This window comes from Delphinus delphis, chromosome 15 (genome assembly GCF_949987515.2).
Source record: "Delphinus delphis chromosome 15, mDelDel1.2, whole genome shotgun sequence".
NCBI lineage: Eukaryota > Metazoa > Chordata > Mammalia > Artiodactyla > Delphinidae > Delphinus > Delphinus delphis.
The window spans coordinates 25,266,885-25,288,376 of NC_082697.1; the positions used below are offsets into that span (position 1 = coordinate 25,266,885).

The 21,492-nt window shown below is 41.6% G+C and overlaps 1 protein-coding gene across 3 annotated transcripts in view; it reads left to right on the top strand.

The window, feature by feature from the left end:
* The first annotated feature begins 826 nt into the window (after positions 1–826).
* Positions 827–21,492, top strand: part of CDK5RAP1 (CDK5 regulatory subunit associated protein 1) — a 45,651-nt gene continuing 24,985 nt past the window's right edge. The window contains exons 1-10 of one of the 3 annotated variants that reach the window (XM_060031055.2): positions 827–1,312; positions 3,822–4,152; positions 6,808–6,911; positions 7,403–7,437; positions 8,466–8,566; positions 10,490–10,700; positions 12,511–12,631; positions 16,839–17,069; positions 18,331–18,428; positions 19,134–19,189. In XM_060031055.2, the coding sequence (XP_059887038.2) occupies positions 3,843–4,152; positions 6,808–6,911; positions 7,403–7,437; positions 8,466–8,566; positions 10,490–10,700; positions 12,511–12,631; positions 16,839–17,069; positions 18,331–18,428; positions 19,134–19,189 (1,267 nt within the window). In that variant the 5' untranslated portion in view covers positions 827–1,312; positions 3,822–3,842. Of the gene's footprint in view, positions 1,313–3,821; positions 4,153–6,785; positions 6,912–7,402; positions 7,438–8,465; positions 8,567–10,489; positions 10,701–12,510; positions 12,632–16,838; positions 17,070–18,330; positions 18,429–19,133; positions 19,190–21,492 lie in introns of those variants that run through there. The other 2 variants (XM_069541479.1, XM_069541480.1) reach the window with 2 other exon arrangements.

A 21,492-nucleotide genomic window follows, 5' to 3' on the forward strand; every position in this document is an offset into this window, starting at 1 on the left:
TCTGAGTTAAGAAAACAAACTCTCTTAGGCTCTGTGTGGGAAATAGTTGGTAGGAGACTAGGTTAAGGGCAAAAGCAAGGAGGCCAGTTAGCAGGCTATTGCTGTCCTTTCTGATGAGATGATGGTGGCCTGGGCTAGAGTTGCAGCAGCAGAAGAACGGGAGAAAAGGAAGTGGATAGATTTAAGACATTTTGGAGTTAGAGCTGACAAAACTTTGCTGATAGACTGAGTGTGGAGATTGAGGGAGCGGAAACAAAAAATGACTCAGTTTCTCCTAGTGCAACTGGGAGGATGCTTGGGTCATTTACTGAGATGGGCAAGACTGGGCAGACACAGGTTTTGGGTTAGGATGTGTACGAAGAAATGAAGAGTTCTGTATTGAGTTACAGACGGTCGATAGGTACCCAAGGGGAGGTGCCCCATAGACAGTGGAACTATGTGTCTGTGACTCCAGGGGTTGGGAGGGGGGTTCTATGCTGGAAACGTGAATTGGGAAATCTTTAACCTATAACGCAGCACTGTCCAATAGAAATAGAAAGCGAGCCACGTAAATAATTAAAATTTTCCCAGTAGCCACATGAAAAAAGTAAAAAGAAACAGATGAAACTAACTTAAATAATATACTCATTTAAACCAATAAATCCCAAATATTATCTCAGCACGTAGTCAATATAAAAATTATCGAGGAGGTAGCTGGCATCCTTTCTTCGACATCCGGTGTGTATTTTACATTTAGAACACATTTAACTCGCACTCGCCACATTTCAAGCGCTCAGTTGCCACCTGCCGGCTAGGGGTTACCGCTTGGTTCAGCTCACCAGTGGAGGGTTTTCAAAGCCAGGAGCTTGGACCCACCCGGACAGTAGAGAAGACGCACTTCCGCCGGACGGAGCGCCCCGGACGGAAATTGGAGGCGGAACGGAAGTTGCGCCTGTGCGTGCGCAGCCGCAGACAGCTGAGCCGGGAGCTTGCCTACTGAGAGGAGCTTTCGCGGCTGGACGCCAGGCTTTCGGGCAGCGGTAGGTGAACGGAGCGCAGGCGGAGGTCGCTTGCGCCCTCGGCCACGCCCCACGTCTGGGACTGGAGGGGCGGCGGTGCCCCGGGAATGCGCGGTGTTCAAGGGGAGGTTGGCGCGGTGGTTACAGCGCGGACCCTGGAGTTCGGCTGTCGGGGTTCGCACTCCAGCCCCGCTTCCTACTCGTTTATGACCTTGGACAAGTCAGCCCTCTTTCCTCTGAGCCTTAGCTTTGTCACCTGTGAAGTGAGGATGATCGTAGAACCTGCCTCACAGTTGCTGTGAGGATTAAATAAGGTAATCCATGAAAAGCGCTTAGCACCACGCCTGACACATTGTAATCACCAATGAAGTGGGATGCTTTATTGTTTATGTTGAGATGAGGCTATTGCCTCATCGTTATTGTCGACTAATTAATGTGGGCCCCCACCGAGGCCCCCTACATTGTGCTATGCAAGCATTTTGTTCGTATTGTCACATTTGATCCTCACAACAGACATGGAGATAGGTGCTGTAATAGGTACTATTATTCCCATTTTACACATGAGGAAATGGAAGCTCCCAGAACTTAAGACGCTTCCACGTGCCCAAAGTTACCTGGCGAGGCAGCAGTTGGGTCAGACTCTGTCTCTCGCGTCTTAACCACAATGCTCTATACCCACCATCAAAGGAGGTGTGGGCAGCAATTGTGCAGTTACTGAAGACTTACTGTATGCCAAGTTAGGTTTTAACATCTTTAATTCTCACAACACCTCTGAGAGGTGGGTATTATTTTTATCCTTATTTTACAGATGTGAAATTGGTGGCTCAGAGGTGGGAATTTGACTTTCCTGAGGTCACACAACAAGTAAGGGGCAGAAACGGGTGACTTTAAAGTTCACACTAAAAGTCTGCTGTTTTCTGTCACTTGAAAGGAGGTTGGCATTGCTCCTGCCTAAAATGCTGGTAGCATGTACAGCAGGTGATCGGGTTGGAGAAGTAACAGGCTACATCTGCTCATTTTACATGTATAGCACCTGCCATGTTACTAGAATGGGAGATACTAAGAATATAGATATGAATGAGATTTGTTCCCTGCTTTCAGAGACCTCCGGCTTACAAGAGATAAGCAGTAATTAACAGCAAAGTGTGATGAGTCTTGTGATAGTTATAAGGAGGCTTTGGGAACCTAGGGGAGGACCCCTAGACTTTGGCGGTGGTGGCCAGGAAAGGCTTCCAGGAGGAAGCAGAGACCTAAAAGTAGTGTAGGAGTTGGCCACATCAGTTGAGCGAAGATACACTAGCCAGAGAAAACAGCATGTGTAAAAGCCTGGAAGCTAGTGAAGATCAGTACAAAGATGTCTGGTATGGCTGGAGTGAGGTAGTCAAGCTGGAGATGTGGGGTCCATTAAGAATATGTGGTGGAAAGTAAGTCTCCACCTTTTGTACTTTGAGTCACCTAGGTTCCTTCCTGGGAGGCACCCACTGTTTCTTATGCATTCTAGAGATATTGTGTGCATTTATAAATATGTACCTGAATGTTCATGTCTTCTTTCCTACACAGATTTGTGGATGGCCCGCTATATCTAGTATAGCACTTTGCTTCTTTGCTTTTTTGTCATGTATAGATTCAACCTCACTTTCTAACGGTTGGATCTTATTCCATTGTATGGATGTACTGTGACTTATTTAACTAGTCCCCTATGGGTGACATTTAGATCTTCCCCATTTCTTTGCTATTAGAAACAGTGCTGCATCAAATATCCTTATGCATAGGTTATTTTGCACATGAGTCTATCTGTAGGATAAATACCTAGGAATGGAACTGCTTGGTCAAAGGGTTTTTGTGTATGTGTGTTTTTTTAAAATTAATTTTTATTGGAGTATAGTTGACTTACAGTATTGTGTTAGTTTCTGCTGTATAGCAAAGTGAATCAGTTACACATATACATATATTCACTCTTTTTTAGATTCTTTTCCCATGTAGGTCATTACAGAGTACTGAGTAGAGTTCCCTGTGATGTACAGTAGGTTCTTATTAGTTATCTAGGGTTTGTGTGTTTGTAATTTTGATGGAAGGTGGCAAATTGCTCTCTGTAAAGGTTGTGCCATTTTCCATCTCTCTCCCCCAGCCATATGTGAGAGAGTCTGGGTGGGAAGTTTGAAGGGCAGTAATCTGAGACTCTTGGAGGTCGAAAGTAGTCACCGATCAGACATATGGTGCCCCCATGTTAGATACTTTACTTTTGAAGGAACCCAAAAGAAGATGCCCTCAGTAAATGGTTTTCACAGTGTGGGGAGGCGGTGTAGCAAGGTGGCTAGGGACAGAGGCTTTGTTGTAATAGAGACCTTTATTTGAATCCCGACTCTGCTGCTTACTGGCTGTGGGAGCTTAGGTAAGTCCCTCAGCCTTTCTGTCTATTTCCTCCTCTCTGAATGGGGATAATAATAGTGTCTGTTGCCTATGTTACTCAGGATGCTGTGAAGGTTTAAAGAGCTGATACACTTAAAGCCCTTGGAACTGTTCCTGGCACAAGGTGCTACTTTGTTATTTTGTCAGGGCTTCTCATTTCATCTCTACCACCCCTTTGTTTTGAAAACAGACTACCTGGATTTGCGTCTCATCTCTGGCACTTCTTTGTGTGATATTTGGCAAGTTGCCTCAGTTTTTTCACCTGTAAAATATTATTAAGGGGACAATATTATTAAGAGTACCTTCTTGGGTTTTTGTGAGGATTAAATGTATTAATACACTTGGAAGTGCTTAGAGCAGTGCCCTGTATATAGTGTTCAATAAATGTTGGTGATGTCTGTCATTCTCTTGCAGTCTTTGGGCTGTTTTAGTGCCATGCATCCTTTACAGTGTGTCCTCCAAGCACAGAGATGTCTGAGGTGGGGGCCCTTGACCTCTGTGTCCTGGCTGCTGCTTAGGACCTGCAGGGCACACAGTGGTGTCCGCAGCTCTGCAGGTCCCAGTCCAGAGAGGCGGCAGGAGGATGGAGTTTGGAAGGATTTCAGCTCCAGGCTGGCCACTGGACCGACTTTTCAGCATTTTTTAAGAAGTGCTTCAGTTCCTCAAGAGAAACCGTCTACTCCAGATGTGGAGGACCCACCCCCATATCTCACAGTGGATGATCTTTTAGGAAGGCAGAGAAAAGGTTGGTTTTACTTTACTTCTCTTTGGACTTCCTGCTTTACTCCTTTCCAGTATCTGTAGTCTGATTCTTTCTTTATTTTTTTGGCTACGTTGGGTCTTCATTTCTGCACGCGGGCTTTCTGGGCTACTCTTGACTGCAGGGTGCGGGCTTCTGATTGCAGCGGCTTCTCTTTGTTGCAGAGCATGGGCTCTAGGCATGCGGACTTCAGTAGTTGCAGCACGCGGGCTTCAGTAGTTGTGGTGCGTGGGCTCAGTAGTTGCAGCGTGAGGGCTCCAGGGCACGCAGGCTTCAGTAGTTGTGATGCGTGGGCTTAGTTGCTCCATGGCATGTGGGATCTTCCTGGACCAGAGCTCGAACCCATGTCCCCTGGGTTGGCAGGCAGATTCTTAACCACGGTGCCACCAGGAACGTCCGATAGTCTGATTCTTAACAGGTCTTTTATTACAGACGTGGCTTTGGAGGGTTAACAGAGTGGGAAGGCTGCTAAGTTATGGAATTGTCAGACTCTACCAAGTAACAATAATATAAAGGAATTTATAGTTTTGGTACACGCAACTTGTGGGTAGAAGTCCTGGGTAGTCCTCTTTTTGGTTACCTTTGGAAACCCTTATGATCTCTATTCTGATTTTTAGATCATCCTAAGTTATAAGGTAGGTTTCATAATTGGTGCTGTAGAAAATCATTATGCTTAGGCAGAGGTCTTCTGAGAAACATAATGCACTCAGTTAAAATGCCTTAAAAAAAATGTTTGAGGGCTTCTCTGGTGGCACAGTGGTTGAGTATCCACCTGCCAATGCAAGGGACACGGGTTCGAGCCCTGGCCTGGGAAGATCCCACATGCCGTGGAGCAACTAAGCCCATGCGCCACTACTACTGAGCCTGCGCTCTAGAGCCTATGAGCCACAACTATTGAGCCTGCATGCCACAGCTACTGAAGCCTGCATACCTAGAGCCCGTGCTCCGCAACAAGAGAAGCCACGACAATGAGAAGCCCGCACACCACAGCGAAGAGTAGCCCCCGCTCACCGCAAGTAGAGGAAGCCCGCACACAGCAATGAAGACCCAATACAGCCAAAAAAAAAGGTTGAAGAGACATTAAGAGACAACCAGATCTCTCCCCTTTTGCACTGTTTCAAAAAAAAATTTCCGTTTATAATTCTTAATGATTTGGTTGCAGTCATATGGTGCAAATTATTTGTAATGTGCTATTTTCATTTAATATTCTTCCAAATACTAGTCTTAATAATTAAATTTAAAAACATTGGTGCAAAATATCACATGCTGTACCATGATGTTTTCCAATTGTTGGGACATTAGGTTGTTTCAAAATTTTTTATATTATAAATAACACTATAATAAGTGCCTCATATATATGTATACAGATACATGCATATATAGATAGCTTCTTTAAAAATTTTATTCTGGAATAAATTTCTAGGAGTTGAATTGGTAAATCAAGGAGTCTGTATACCTTGTGACTCCTGCTCAGTATTTTGTAGTCCTTTAAAATTTGTTGTTCCCTTCAGTGTCTGCCTGACATAAGTTTGGTGTTTTCTTTTTTTATACAAGGGAAGTGAGCCAAGGAAGGTTTAAAAAAAAATCCTGATTGTTTCTTTTTTTAAAAAATTACTGATCTTTTCTATTGGTTTTCATGTGATTATCCTTCAACTTTTAACTCCATTTAGAATTTATTTGGGTTTGTAGATTAAAGTGCGTTGGTGGGCACAGGGGTTGAGATAGGAATTTAGTTTGAAGGGTCTTACTACGGTGTGAAATTGAGGTTCTTATAACTTTGTGCAAATGTGTTTTATGTCATGTTAGCCATGCTTGCTTTCACTTAAGACGTTTGAAGTTACTGTAGGAAGTTGCCTCATTTTTATTTTGTGGCTTTATGTACCCTCTGGCCACTGCTGCTCCCTCCAGAGTCTGGAGAACCTCATTTTGAGAAGGAGGAGTGTAACATATGGATTTTTTTAAAAATAAATTTATTTGTTTTATTTATTTATTATTTTTGGCTGCATTGGGTCTTCATTGCTATGCATGGGCTTCTCATTACAGTGGCTCCTCTTGTTGCGGAGCACGGGCTCTAGGCACACGGGCTTCAGTAGTTGTGGCTCGCAAGCTCTAGAGCATAGGCTCAGTAGTTGTGGCTCGTGGGCTCTAGAGCACAGGCTCAGTAGTTTTGGCTCACTGGCTTAGTTGCTCCGCAGCATGTAGGATCTTCCCGGACCAGGGCTCGAACCCGTGTCCCCTGCATTGGCAGGCGGATTCTTAACCACTGCACCACCAGGGAAACCCTAACATGGATTTAAATTTATTTCCCCCAGGTTGATAATTATTGTCAACTAGTTCTCCCTTTTCTAATTGTTTTTATAACCATATTTCCTGATTCTCAGGTGCATGTTTTCTCCATTTTTAAATGATACGGCTTGTAATTGGTATGTGTATATAATGTAGTATTTCTTTTGTTCTGAAAGGCTGTCATTAATTTGGGGGTACATCTGGCAATTAATGACGCCTTAGAATTGAGGCAACAGGGGGGACTTAGCGGCTAACCAGTTGCCTCAGGTGTTTCTGGGGCATTTGGGGAGGAGCCCTTTTGAGACATGCTGTCCCTTTTCATCTGCCTACAGTGGAATTGCCCTCTCATTGCAGTCTACCTTGAGACCTATGGCTGCCAGATGAATGTGAATGACACAGAGATAGCCTGGTCCATCTTACAGAAGAGTGGCTACCTCCGGACCAGTAACCTTCAGGAGGTACACACTATTTCCTGCTTCCCCTTGTTTCCTGGGCGAGATTCTGCATGTGTGCCAGTTCTTGGGTGGAGTTTCATGAGCAGGCTGTGGCCTAGTGACAGTGAATTCCCTTGAGGAAAGTGCAGTGTGGGACCGAGCTGTACTTTTGTTGCAGTTATTTTTGAAACTTTTAAGGTAGTGCTCACCTTCAGGCAAGGAACTAGGTTAAAAATGGGCCGTGAAGAGGGGAATGGGGAGTTAGTGTTTAATGGGTACAGGTTTTAGTTGGGGAAGTTGAAATAGTTGTGGAGGTTGATGGTGGTGATGGCTGCACAGCAGTGTGAATGTACATAATGCTACTGAACTGTACACCTAAAAATGGTTAAAATGGTAAATTTTACGTTATGTGTGTTTCACCACAATCTGAAAAAAAAAGGGGCTGTGGGCAGTGATTCTAAAAGGTTAATTTCAAAGACCATAATTTTCTTTTTTTTTCCTTGCTCTCCACCCAGGCTGATGTGGTCCTCCTTGTCACATGTTCTATCAGGTGGGAATTTGTTCTTTACCTAGAGAGTGAATATATCTTATATAATAATGCCAGAGCCAACGGTGCCAGGCTGGCCCTACCTATGGAGATGAGCCAGTGGATTTGCAGTTGTACACCAGTGGAGATAGTAATGGTAGAATGTCAGGTCTTGTACTGAGTACTATACGTGCACTAACTAATTCTCACAACAACCCTGTGAGGTAGGTGCTGTTATCAAACTCATTTTATTGATGAGGAAACCGAGAGTGTGCTGAGTTGCCCAACTTTTCCTTGGGTTTTTCTTGCAGCCAGTGGCACATGTTTATGATGTACCTCACATCATAAGGGCTAGGTACCGTCAGTGGTGAGGGACAGAGTTCTTCTGAACAGAGATGGGTGGCATCCATCAGAAGTGAACATACCCTGTTCATTACTTTGTCTCTGTGTACAAGGCATGTTGGTGTTATGTTTCCTCAGCTGGCTATACTATCAATTAATTAATCCAGCATTTTTGTCCTGAGGGTCTTTGCTGCAAGACATTGGACTAGGTTCTTTGAGAGATTCCGAAATGAACCTTCCTCCATGGAGCCTGACTTTAAGGAGTCTGGTCTGATATGGGAACTAAGACACATACACAAATAGCTCTAACATCTGGCAGAAAGCACTAGGTAAAAAAATCAAACAGTAAAAAGAAATTGCTGAGTACAGGGAATAGAATAGTTAAAGTGACAGGAGAACAAACTCTCCAACAGAGGAGAGTTGGGGAGGGCTTTGTGGAGTAGATTGTTTTTGATTTTGGCTTAAAAAGGCTTGTCAGGATTTGGAGATGTGCAGGGAGGGCATCATTCTAGGAATAGTTTTGGCCACACCGCATGGCTTTCAGGATTTTAGTTCCCCAACCAGGGATTGAACCTGTGTCTTTGCAGTGAAAGCGTGGAGTCCTAACCATTGTACTGCCAGGGAATTCCCATTCTTCCCATTGTCTTGCTCTTTTAGATTGCTTTGTAGTTTATTTTCAGGTTCAGGTCTACCTTTTTTGACCTCTGCAGGGAGAAGGCTGAACAGACCATCTGGAATCGTTTACATCAGCTCAAATCCTTGAAGTCAAAACGGCTCCGCTCCCGAGTGCCTCTGAGGATTGGGATTCTAGGTATCTGGTAATTTGCAGATTTTGTGAGTTTTGTGAGACTTGGGCTCCGTGTAGCTTTATATGCTAGGATTTCCCTTAGAGGCTGGATTCCCAGTGGTGAAGAAATCTTATACAATCTTATACATGCCGTTCAACTCTTATACTTAATGTCAGAGGCTGTAGGATTAAATGAGATAAAGCTCATAAGAGGGCTTTTCTTAGTGCCTTAAAGTAATAGGTACTGTACTCAGAAAGCGATCTGTCCTTACTAGTCTGGTGGGGCTCATGGTGGCACAGAGTAGTGGATAGGAGAGAGTTTGGAGTCTGAAGGGGCAGCTTGAATTTACCACGTAGGCACCTTTTATCTTGACTCCTGAAGCATGCGCAAGTGAAGATCTAATTATTCATTGACCAGTATAATAGCCACTAGTCACATGTGGTCATTTAAATTTAATTACACTTAAATAATATTAAAAATTCACTTCTTCAGTCTCACTAGCCACATATCGACTGCTCAGTAGCCACACTTGACTAGTGCTACCAGTTTGAACAGTGTAGATACAGCACATTACCATTGTCTTAGAAAGTTCTATTGGACGGCTCTGGTATAGATAGCTGGGAGGAATATTTCAAAAATAAATATTCTGTACCCTCATGGTCCCAGAATTTAGTCAATGTACTTAACCTTAAAATAGACTGTGTCCATTGTGCAATAGTTAAATTAATTCTTCTTGATGATGGGTCGAAACACAGGTTGGAGCATACCCTTTATTACACAGATTAATGTACTGAGTGATGCAGGAGGATGGAAAGATTAGCTAGAATGTTTTGTTCCATTCCAGTTCCTTCATTATAGAAGCCCCTGGGTATATATCTGTTAGGAATGTCAGAAATCCCCCAAATAGTTTTTTTCTTTTAATTGTGGTAAAGTATACGTAACATAAAGTTTACCATTTGGACCCCTTTTAGATGTACAGTTCAGTGGTATTAAGTACATTCACATTGTTGTGCAGCCATCACCTCCGTCCATTTCAGGAACTTTTTCATCTTCCCAAACTGAAACTCCACACCAATTAAGTAATGACTCCCCATTCCTCCCTCACTTCAGTCCCTGGCAACCACCATTCTACTCTCTGCCTCTGTGAATTTTACTGCTCTGGGTACTTCATATAAATGGAATCATACAACATTTTGGTGACTGGCTTTTTTCACTTAGCATAATACCCTCAAGGTTCATCCAGGCTGTAGCTTGGGTCAGAATTTCCTTCCTTTTTAAGGCTGAATAATATTCCATTGTATGTATATATCACATCTGTTTATGGACGCTCGGATTGCTTCCACTTTTTGGCTATTGTGAATGATGCTGCTATACACGGTTGTACAGCCAAGAATAGTTCTTAAACCAGTGTTTTTAAAGGTTTTTTTTTTTTAAATAAAATGAGTTTTTTAATTGTATAGTTTTACTAATAGTGGTATTCTTGATTATGGAAGATACCAGCGTAGATGGATAACTCATTTCTTATAGGTTTTAATAAGTATTATGGGCAACAAGAGGGATAAAGTGTGTAAGTGCAGATGTATATAAATAAGTTTTATTTTAATAAATAAGTTCCTGACACAAAATAGTTTTTATTTGTAGCACCAAGTAATTTTCAATTGAAAAAAGAGGTGGTTCATGTCTAGAAAGGTTTTTGGGTGGTGGTTTCATTTTTTCCAGGCATTTAATTGAATTGCTATAGAGCTCTTTTCCTGTGGTTTTCTTATATAGGAATATGCAGGTTCCAGAGGTATAGAAGTGTTGGGCAAATTTGAGGGTTGCTGCTAAACTCTTAGAGAAGTTTCTGTGACCTGGTCTCTGATCCAGCTGGAGAGAATGTGTACTAAAAAGAAGTGAGACGAGATGAATTTGGGAACAGGTCTTAGCTTACTTCTTTTCCCTCCCAGGCTGCATGGCTGAGAGATTGAAGGAGGAGATCCTCAACAGAGAGAAAACGGTGGATATTTTGGCTGGTCCAGATGCCTACAGGGACCTTCCTCGGCTGCTTGCTGTTGCCGAGTCAGGCCAGCAAGCTGCCAATGTTCTGCTCTCTATGGATGAGACCTATGCTGATGTCTTGCCAGTCCAGATGAGCCTCAGTGCCACTTCTGCTTTTGTGTGAGTCACTGACCAAGAGATGGGGAGTCAGCTTCTCCTTTCTTACTTTTAAAATAACATGTTAATTTTATTACATTAAAAAAATTAATGCACATAGTACAAAAAACTGAAGACAAAAGATGGTATAGTAAGACTCCCTCACACCTGTCATCCTCAGTCTCCTAGGCTCCCTCTCAGAGGCAGCCATGTTAGGAGTTTCTTATATAATCCTTTCAGAGGTATTCTTTGCACATGCATTCATGTATATAATATGGAATCTTTCCTACCCTCCCTTCTATACTCTTATTATTTTTTTCACTTAAAATATCTAGGGCTTTCAGGATCTTTTTTTCCCCTCCTCTGATCTTTTAAGTTAAAAAGAGAAGATCTGGTGACAAAATAGTTCATGTTTGTTGAAGAATATGTGGAAAGGTAGAAAAACATAAAGAAGAGAGTAAGAATTACCTATACTCCTACCAGCTAATGATAAACACTATTATCAGTTTGGTGTGTATCACTCTGTTCTTTCTTCTGTGTTTGTATGTGTATGCTTTGTGTATATTTATTTATAAAAATTGGCTCTTGGTGTACTTGGTTTTATGACCTTTTCATATTTAAAATAATGTACATTTGTTATGTCATGAAGTTTTCTCTAACAGATTGGCAAATAGGCTTATAGCCTATTTTTGTAAATAAAGTTTTATTGTAATACAGCCATACCCATTTGTTTATATATTATCTGTGGCTGCTTTTGCCACTACAATATCAGAATTGAGTAGTTGTGAGGAGGATGAGTCTCTACTGTATAGTCTGCAAAACCTCAAATATTTACCATCTGGTTTTTTATGGAAAAAGTTTGCCAACCTCCCATTTTAATGGCTGTCCAATACTCTGTTGTTGGAATGCTTTATAAAAATTAATAGCTAACATTTATTTAACAGTCCTTCAGTGAACATCTTTACTATACATCTATCCATCATTATTTCCTTAAGATAAATTTAGGCTTTTATATACATGATGCAATGAAAGAGGGTGATGTAACTTAGATACTTAGCATTTGGATCAGGAATGAGTGAGAGATGCAGAACCTTGTGTTTTAAATCCAAGGTCTCCATTCCTAATACACTCTTTTTTTTTTTTTTTTTTTTTTTTTTTGTGGTACGTGGACCTCTCACTGTTGTGGTCTCTCCTGTTGCGGAGCACAGGCTCCAGACGCGCAGGCTCAGTGGCCATGGCTCACGGGCCTAGCTGCTCCACGGCATGTGGGATCTTCCTGGACCAGGGCACGAACCCCTGTCCCCTGCATCAGCAGACAGACTCAACCACTGTGCCACCAGGGAAGCCCCCTAATACACTCTTTATAGTATTTATTTTTTTCTGGTCTAGATTTAAAGAGTTCAAAAATATGTAAATATAAACAGTAGAAAGTGTGGTATGTCTGCAACCCGTTCGTTCACCACTGCGGTCCCTTAGGGTAACCACTGCATCCACCAGTTACAGTTTGGTTTATATCCTGTGATTAACACATAATTTTTTTTTTTTTGGCCGTGTTTTGCAACTTGTGGGATCTCATTTCCCCGACCAGGGATCGAACCCAGGCCACGGCAGTGAAAGCCTGGAATCCTAACCACTAGGCCACCAGGGAACTCCCCATAATAGTTTTTAAAGATAAAAAATGTCTGCTTTATTGCTTCTTAGATCTCCAATTGGTACAGTGTGAGCCTGTTGCCAAGAGAATTCAGAGCCAAAGGATAATGCCAAGGGAGCTGCTCCTTGGGTTGGACCAGGCCATCCTCCTCCTGTTACTAAGTTCTGGTGCTTTCCTCCCCAGGTCTATCATGCGAGGCTGTGACAACATGTGCAGCTACTGCATTGTTCCTTTCACACGTGGCCGGGAGAGGAGTCGGCCTGTTGCCTCCATTCTAGAGGAAGTGAGGAAGCTTTCTGAGCAGGTGAAAAATTCTCCAGCCCTTCTTACCCTGAGCGTGTTTGTGGGAGGATGAGGACAACCTTTCTAGTTTTGCAGCCTGTGCTGTCTCTAAGCTGTACAAGTTTAGAACCATACCTGGCCAGAAGGAAATACCTGGGTATACATCTTGGATTTGCTGCCCAGGAATTATAGGCAGATCCACTGAGAGGTTTGCTTGGGCTGCAGCACAGTAGAATGGAGAGAGCATGAGTCAGATGATTGTGAATTCTGGCTCCACCATTCTCTGGCTTGATGCCCTGGCATAGGTCACTTAACTATCTTCTTCAAAACATAGTTTCCCCATCTATGAAAAGAGGGTAGATACCTTCTTTGCTAGGTTATTGGAAGGACTGTTACTGGAAGGACAGTTGTTACTGGCACTTAGTAAGTTTTCAGAGAATGATTTATTAGTCTGTCTTTGTATTCTAGGCTATTCCCAAATCTCTTGTTCATTTTATCACTGAGCCAGCTCACTGGTTGAGGGACAGAGGTTAGGTGAGGGTAGTGAATCAGATCAGAGGCCAGAGGGGAGATATCTCCTGCCTTCCTCCTATTGGGAGCTGGTCCCTCAGCCCTTGAGGTCTCTCCCTAACCCTAGGCCCTAATTTTCCAGACCTGCAAAAGAGGACAATAGGTGGGAATACAGAGCTTTTCTTCCACTTGAGTCTCTGTGTTTTCTTACTTGCTTGGCTTAGGAACCATGGGAAGCTAGCCCCTGCTCCAGTTCTAAGTCAACAGTTTGCCTTTGTTTGTGCACTTGGGCACGCTCTCTTCTCTTCTCCCATCCCCAGATTCTCAGTTCCCTGATTCGGTCTCTGGCTGCTTACAGGCACTGTGAGTATTCTTCATACCTTACCTCACCCAGTGCTATCCAAAGTGGTCTAAAGTGGTCTTCTTCCTCTCCCCTTCCAGCTCCCCAATAGTACCAAAACTCACTCCTTTGGTATGGAGATACTCTGTTTAAATAGACTGAGGTGGTGACAAAAACCCCCTAACTTTTCTAGGGTATTTGCATATAAAAGAAGGAACTTAATAACATTAAAGTGAATCTTAGTGAATTCAAAGACACTGACTTATGAAAAGTTAAGATTCTGCATTGTGTGTGTGTTTTTAAAAATTAATTAATTAATTTGGCTGCATCGGGTCTTAGTTGTGGCACTTGGGACCTTCGTTGTGGGATGCAGGATCTTTTGTTGCAGCGCGTGGGCTTAGTTGCCCCGCAGCATGTGGGATCTTAGTTCCCTGACCAGGGATTGAACCTGATTCCCCTGCAGTGGAAGCGTGGAGTCCCACCCACTGGACTGCCCGGGAAGTCCCTGAAATTTAATAATTGTTACATTTTGCTATATTTACTTTATTTTTTTGGTTGTTAAGTATCTCAGAGTACAGCATGACATTTCACCCTAAAGTGATTGTGCATCCCTAAAAAAAAATAAGGATATTTTCAATACCATTAATTCCTCTAAGAGGATTAACAAAAAATGCTAAATATCTTTTCATTTTAGTCCACGCATATTCAAATTTTCCCAATTGTCCCATAACATTTTGCATTTGGTCATTACATCTCTTTATATGTGTGTGTTTTACTTAGTTTTATATCTCACTATCTTTTTAAAAAAATTTCTGGTTTGGAATAACTTCAAACTTTTCTGTAAGAAAAGTTGCAAAGATAGTTACCTCTAATGTTAACATCTCACTTAACTTTGGTACATTTCTTACAACTAAAAGATTAGCATTGGTATATTATTGTTAACTAACTTCAGACTTTATTCTGATTTTGCCAGTTTCCCCACTAATGTCTTCTTTCTGGATCCAGTCCAGGATCCATGTTGCATTTAGTATACCCTGTTTTTTTAAGCTAACATTATGTCACAACTTGTAAAAATAAATAGTCTTTATGGAGACTCGGGTTTTGACAGTTAAATGCATTGCATGGTCCTGGAGTGGGATTCTAATCAGGGGGAAAAAGTGTTTAAAAAAATTACATATGTGGGCTTCCCTGGTGGCGCAGTGGTTGAGAGTCCGCCTGCCGATGCAGGGGACACGGGTTTGTGCCCCGGTCTAGGAAGATACCATATGCCGCGGAGCGGCTGGGCCCGTGAGCCATGGCCGCTGAGCCTGCGCGTCCGGAGCCTGTGCTCCGCAACGGGAGAGGCCAGAGCAGTGAGAGGCTCACGTACTGCAAAAAAAAAAAAAAAAAATTATATATTTTAATGTGATTGTGATGTCATTGCCTAAGCAAGGTTGTATCCTGTCTGTGATAGTGTGAACATTTTCTCATGTCATTAACAGCTTTTAATTTATTTTTGTAGTTGTGTGGCCTTCCTTGGTATGGATGCACTATGATTTACTTGTAGGACAGCAGCTTTCAATTTGCTTTCAGTTCTTCCTCTGTTAAAACAGTGCTGTGTAGAAGTACATCTCTATGCATTAATCTTTGTCCATCTACATAGTTATATCCATAAGATAAATTTCTAGACATGCTGTTGCTGAATAAAGATTAAGAAAAAACTTATAAAGGACATAGGACAGTTGGTGAAAATTTGGCTTATGGAATGTGGATTAGATAATATTATCATTATTTCTGATTTTGATAATTGTCCTGTGACTACTATTATATAAGAAAATATTCCTATATGCTGAAATATTTAGAAGTAAAAGAGTATGATGTTTGCAACTTATTCTCAGAAGACTTAGAAAAATGTGTGCTTGCGTGTGTGTGTAGAGAGACAAAGTATATACATGAGGTGTGAATGTGAATAATAAAGAAATAGGACACAGTGTTAACAGTTATTGAATCTGGGCAAATAGTATATGGGAGTTTTTTTTTTTAATTAAAAATAAATAAATAATTTATTTATTTATTTGGCTGTGTTGGGTCTTAGATGTGGCATGTGGGATCTTTTCATTGTGGCGCATGGGCTCTTTGTTGTGGTGTGCGGGTTTCTCTCTAGTTGTGGCACGCGGGCTCCAGAGCACTTGGGCTCAGTAGTTACGGCACGTGGGCTCTCCAGTTGTGGTGCATGGGCTCCAGAGTGCGCGAGCTCAGTAGTTGCAGTGCGGGCTTAGTTGCCCCACAGCATGTGGCATCTTAATTCCCTGACCAGGGATCGAACCTGCTTCCCTAGCATTGGAAGGCGGATTCTTAACCACTGGACCACCAGGGAAGTCCTGGTAGTTTTTTACACCATTGCAATTTTTCTATAAGTTTGAAGTTATGTCAAAATAAAATTATAAAAAATAGTCTTTATAGAAACCATTATTCTTCTTTCTGAACTTTTACAATGCAAATTTTCAAACAGACAGGTTGAAAGACTAGTCTAATAAACATGATTATTAACATTTTGTCATACGTCCTTTATCTGCCTATCTCTGTAGATATGTAAATATATTTTTTGAACCATTTGAAAATAAGTGGTAGTCATCAGGCCACTTTGCCCTGCATCCGTCAGTATGTATCTTCTCAGAATAAAGAATTTTCCCCTTCATAACCATAATACCATTATCATTTGTAGGAAATTTAACAATTAACTAATATTCTCTAACACACAGCCCATATTCAAAATTTATTAATTTATCCAAAAATATCTTGTTACTGTTCTGTTTTCAAACCAAGATCCCATCAAGATTTGTACAGTTTTGTTTGATTGTATTGTAATATTTCTTCAAACTCTCTTAATCTAAAACAGTCCTTTCACTTTTTTGTTGTGTGTCTTAAATGATGCATTAGACATGTCTGGGTTTGGCTGATTGCTTCCTCATGTTGTCATTTAAAATATTGCCCTGAATTCTGGTAAACTGGAAGTTAGGTGTAAAAGCTTGATGGGATTTAGACTAAATGCTTTTGGCAAGAATACTTCATAGGTGATGGTTATATAACATTCAGTGGACAGAATGGTGTCATAACTTGATTTTGGGTGTTATAAATTAACCATTGTTATTGAACATGGGGCTTGAATCCAGCTTTTTTGCTATTCTAAAAAATGCTTTGAAGATTTTTTTACATAAGGTTTTATTCTGAAGTTCATTTCTTCAGACAAGGTGCCCAAGCATGAAATTATTGGGTTAAAGACAGAGTACATTTATGGATGGCTCTTGGTAGGTTTAGCTAACTTTACTTAGAGATTTGGTATGAAGCTGCCAAACATGTTTTAAAATTGCTTCCAGTATATTTATTTTCCCTTTTTCAGGGGCTGAAAGAAGTGACACTCCTTGGTCAGAATGTTAATAGTTTTCGGGACACTTCAGAGGTCCAGTTCAACAATGCAGTGTCCACCAACCTTAGCCGTGGCTTTTCTACCAACTATAAAGCCAAGCAAGGGGGCCTTCGTTTTGCTTACCTTCTGGATCAGGTCTCCAGAATAGATCCTGAAATGAGGATTCGTTTCACCTCTCCCCACCCCAAGGACTTTCCTGATGAGGTGAGTATTGAGAGTTTAGTGTGTCGAACTGACATCAGTATCCTTAAGCATGCCAAAGGCTGCAGCCAGTAGCATGCAGCAGAGGCATCCGTCCTCAGAGGATCAGGGGATCCTGTGGTGTATTACTATATATTGCCCTCTGAATCTACCCATCCTTTGGAAAGATTTGAAATCTCCCAAGGTGGGGGCAAGTAAAGGACTGATACTAAGACCACCAGTGGGACCATGAGGGCTGTGCGGAGAGAGGTTTTATTACAGGATGTTGTGGGAAGGACAGGTGGGGGGCAGTGTGATGCAGTGTGAAACAGTCTAGACTTTGGCCTCAGAGCTGAGTTCAGTCCTGGCTCTTCCACTGCTTTACCAGTAGGGGTGACCTTTTCAACTTGTCATCTTTGTTTGTAAAATGGTTAATAATCACTTCCTGCTTTGGGTTATTGGGAAGTAGATATAACAGGTAGAACGTACTCGGCAATGTGCTTGGCATGTAGTATGTAGCTCATGTGTGAAACCTTTTTTTGGAAGGTTTTTTGTGTTGGTGAAATGTCTGTCTTTTGGCCCCACCCCTACTTTTTCCCCTCTGTGTTATTTGTCTTATTGAGTTGTGAAAGTTCTTTATGTATTCTTGATATAAATCATTTGTCAGTATTTTTTTTCAGGTATTTTCTCCTAGTTTTAGTGTGTTTTTTTGGTTTGTTTTTTTTTTGCGGTGCGCGGGCCTCTCACTGTCGTGGCCTCTCCCGTTGCGGAGCACAGGCTCCAGATGCGCAGGCTCAGTGGCCATGGCTCATGGGCCCAGCTGCTCCGTGGCATGTGGGATCTTCCCGGACTGGGGCACGAACCCGTGTCCCCTGCATCGGCAGGTGGACTCTCAACCACTGCGCCACCAGGGAAGCCCTAGTTTTAGTTTCTTGATGATATCTTTTAAAGTGGCTAATTAGTTTGTAAGCTGGATGAAACAAATGCTGTTTTTCCTTTCTGGCCTCTGTTGGCACTACCCCTGTATAGCCCCATGGCTTGAATCTGACCACTGCTTACTTTCTTCACTCTTTGAAAGCAGAGGTGCTATCAGGTGAAATGTCTGGGACAGACAGAACGTGGGTTGAGCAAAAGTAAAGATTTTCGGTAATTTATGTGTTTGGTTTAGTCAGCCTCTTAATTCTCAAAAATTAACCTTGGTGGAGAAACAGTGGGGGGTGGTATTCCTTTCCGCAATATTCTTTGGTGTGACTTTGATGACCTTTAATGTGTTCTATTTGATCAGGTTCTGCAGCTGATTCACGAGAGGGACAATATCTGTAAACAGATCCACCTACCAGCCCAGAGTGGAAGCAGCCGTGTATTGGAGGCCATGCGGAGGGGGTCAGACTTGCTTGCGGGAGGGGCATCCCATACCTTTCCATGTTTCCTTAAGGACTAAGCAGTGTCTAAGAACCTAGTGTAGTGTGTGGCACACAGTAGCTGCTCACTAAATATTTATTACATGAGTAAACCCATGGACATTATAACTTGCTTCTGTTCATTCTATAAGTATAGACTGAGGACTAGATCACTCATTTCATTTGTTTAGCATGTGTTTTATTAAGCACCTACTGTGTGGCACACTGAGATTTTAATCCTTTAGCTTTTAACATTAAAGGTTTTTAGGTCTTAGAATTTAAATATAGCTCCATGTATTCACTCACTTTGGGAATAGTAAGTATAGCAAAGATAAGACTGAAAGGATCATGTGACAAATGGCAAGCTGTATGGAACTAGTAATTTCCTTGTATTCCACATTGGCAAAGAGTTTTAGAGATATTAAATGTTAATTTGTCTTCATTTCTTAGTTAAATAAAAACATCTATTTAGAGTAATTTATGTTCTTGAATTAAAATTTTATAGGCTTTGGATTAGGTTATAGTACAGGATTTGGATCAAAAGGACTCTTCTGGATACTTACTCTTGTACTGTCCTATGTGAATGAGAAGTAATTACATGTGATTAGTTCATAGTGCTATCTTCTTATAGCATTCATTTAAAGAAGACTGGTTCATCTAAGCGTTTTCTTTTTGTTCTTTATTGCAGATATTCAAGAGAAGCTTATGTGGAATTAATTCATCATATCAGAGAGTCTATCCCAGGTACATTTAAGAAACATATTTTGCTGAGCACATTACTCTACCAGTGACCCCAGTCTTCTTGGTCAGATACAGGCAACACCTGTGGTAGTACATTGTGTCACCTTTCTCACTTCTTTTGCTCCTCTTCCTTTCTCTCTTTCTCTTCTTTCCGATTTTTTAATATCTTGGTCTTGCTAGATATACTCAGAGGTGTGGATTAGCTTGTGGCCTCAGGTACTAAAGGGATTCCTTTTCTATAGTCTTTGTGTTTCTGAACACATGAGAGAAACCTCGTTCCTGCTCGTTAGCTGGCAAAGTTATAGTCTAAATTAGTTCTGATTTGGGAGCAATTGATATTTTTAAAAATGTGTACTTAGAGGTAATTTCCTTTCTTGTTATCATAACCCTTACTCCCCTTTCTCTTTTCCCTTCCTCCGAATAAAATTACTCTGTAAGTCTTTTAGTTTAGATTTGTTGACAATGTCTACATTGTTTTACAAATTTCTAATTATTGTAACTTGTGTTCTGTACCAATACTTTCATTTGGATGGGACAGGATAGTGTGGAGGTTCTCTGGGCTGCAGTTTTCTCATCTGTAACATGGAGTTAATAGTACTCACCTTATTGGATTGTTGGGATACTTAAATAAATTAAAGTGTGTCGGAACATTGTGTTTAACTTCAAAAGTATATGTTTGGATGAGGTACTGAAACATTCTTCATGATAGATCGCATGCTGGGTCATGCAAACCATGGGAAATTTAAGAAAACTGAAGTCATATCAAGCATCTTTTCTAGCCACGACATTGTGAGATTAGAAATCAACTACAAGAAAAAAACTGTAAATTTAAACACAAACACATGGAGGCTAAAAAATGGATTGCTGAAGAAATCAAAGAGGAAATCAAAAAATTCCTAGATACAAATGAAAATGAAAACATGACGATCTAAAACTTTTGGGACACAGCAAAAGCAGTTCTAAGAGAGAAGTTTATTTATTTATTTATTTAAAATTATTTATTTATTTTTATTTGGTTGTGCCGGGGCTTAGTTGCGGCAGGTGGGCTCCTTAGTTGCGGTTCACTGGCTCCTTAGTTGGAGCACGTGGGCTCCTTAGTTGTGGCATGTGAACTCTTAGTTGTGGCATGTGTGTGGGATCTAGTTCCCTGACCAGGGGTCGAACCCGGGCCCCCAGCATTGGGAGCGCAGAGTCCTAACCACTGCGGCACCAGGGAAGTCCCTAAGAGGGAAGTTTATAGCAATATAATCTTACCTTAGGAGACAAGAAAAACCTCAAACCACCTAACCTTACATCAGAAGCAACTAGAGAAAGGAGAACAAAAACAAAACCCAGAGTTAGTAGAAGGAAAGAAATCTTAAAGATCAGAGCAGAAATAAATGAAATAGAGATGAAGAAAACAACAGAAAAGATAAACTAAACCTGGTTCTTTGAAAAGATAAACAAAATTGATAAACCTTTGGCTTATATATAAGAATATAAGGGAAAGGGCTCAAATAAATAAAATCAGAAATGAGGGAATTCCCTGGCAATCCGGTGGTTAGGACTCCTTGATGCCACTGCAGGGAGCAAGGGTTTGTTCCTGGTTGGGGAACTAAGATCCCTAAGATTCCATATGCCATGTGGCACAGCCAAAAAAAAAGAAATGAAAATGAAGAAGTTACAGCTGATACCACAGAAATACAAAGGATCATAAGAGACTACTACAAGCAACTATATGGCAATAAAATGGACAACCTAGAAGAAATGGATGAGTTCTTAGAAAGGTAAAATCTTCCAAGTCTGAACCAGGAAGAAGTAAAATATGAACAGACCAATTGCAAGTACTGAAATTGAACTGTGATTAAAAAACTTCCAACAAGGGACTTCCCTGGTGGCACAGTGGTTAAGAATCCACATGCCAAAGCAGGGGATGGAGCTTTGAGCCCTGGTCCGGGAAGATCCCACATGCCCTGGAGCAACTAAGCCCGTGTGCCACATCTACTGAGCCTGTGCTCTAGAGCCCATGTGCCACAACTGCTGAAGCCCATGTGCCTAGAGCCTATGCTCCACAACGGGAGAGGGCACTGCAGTGAGAAGCCTGCACACTGCAACGAAGAGTAGCCCCTGCTTGCCACAACTGGAGAAAGCCTGCACACAACAACGAAGACCCAACGCAGCAATAAATAAATAGATAGATAGATAGACAGACAGACAAACCCACCCCCCAAACTTCCAACAAACAAAAATCCAGGACCAGCTGGCTTCACAGGCAAATTCTGTCAAACATTTAGAGAAGAGTTAACACTTATCCTTTTTATCCTTCT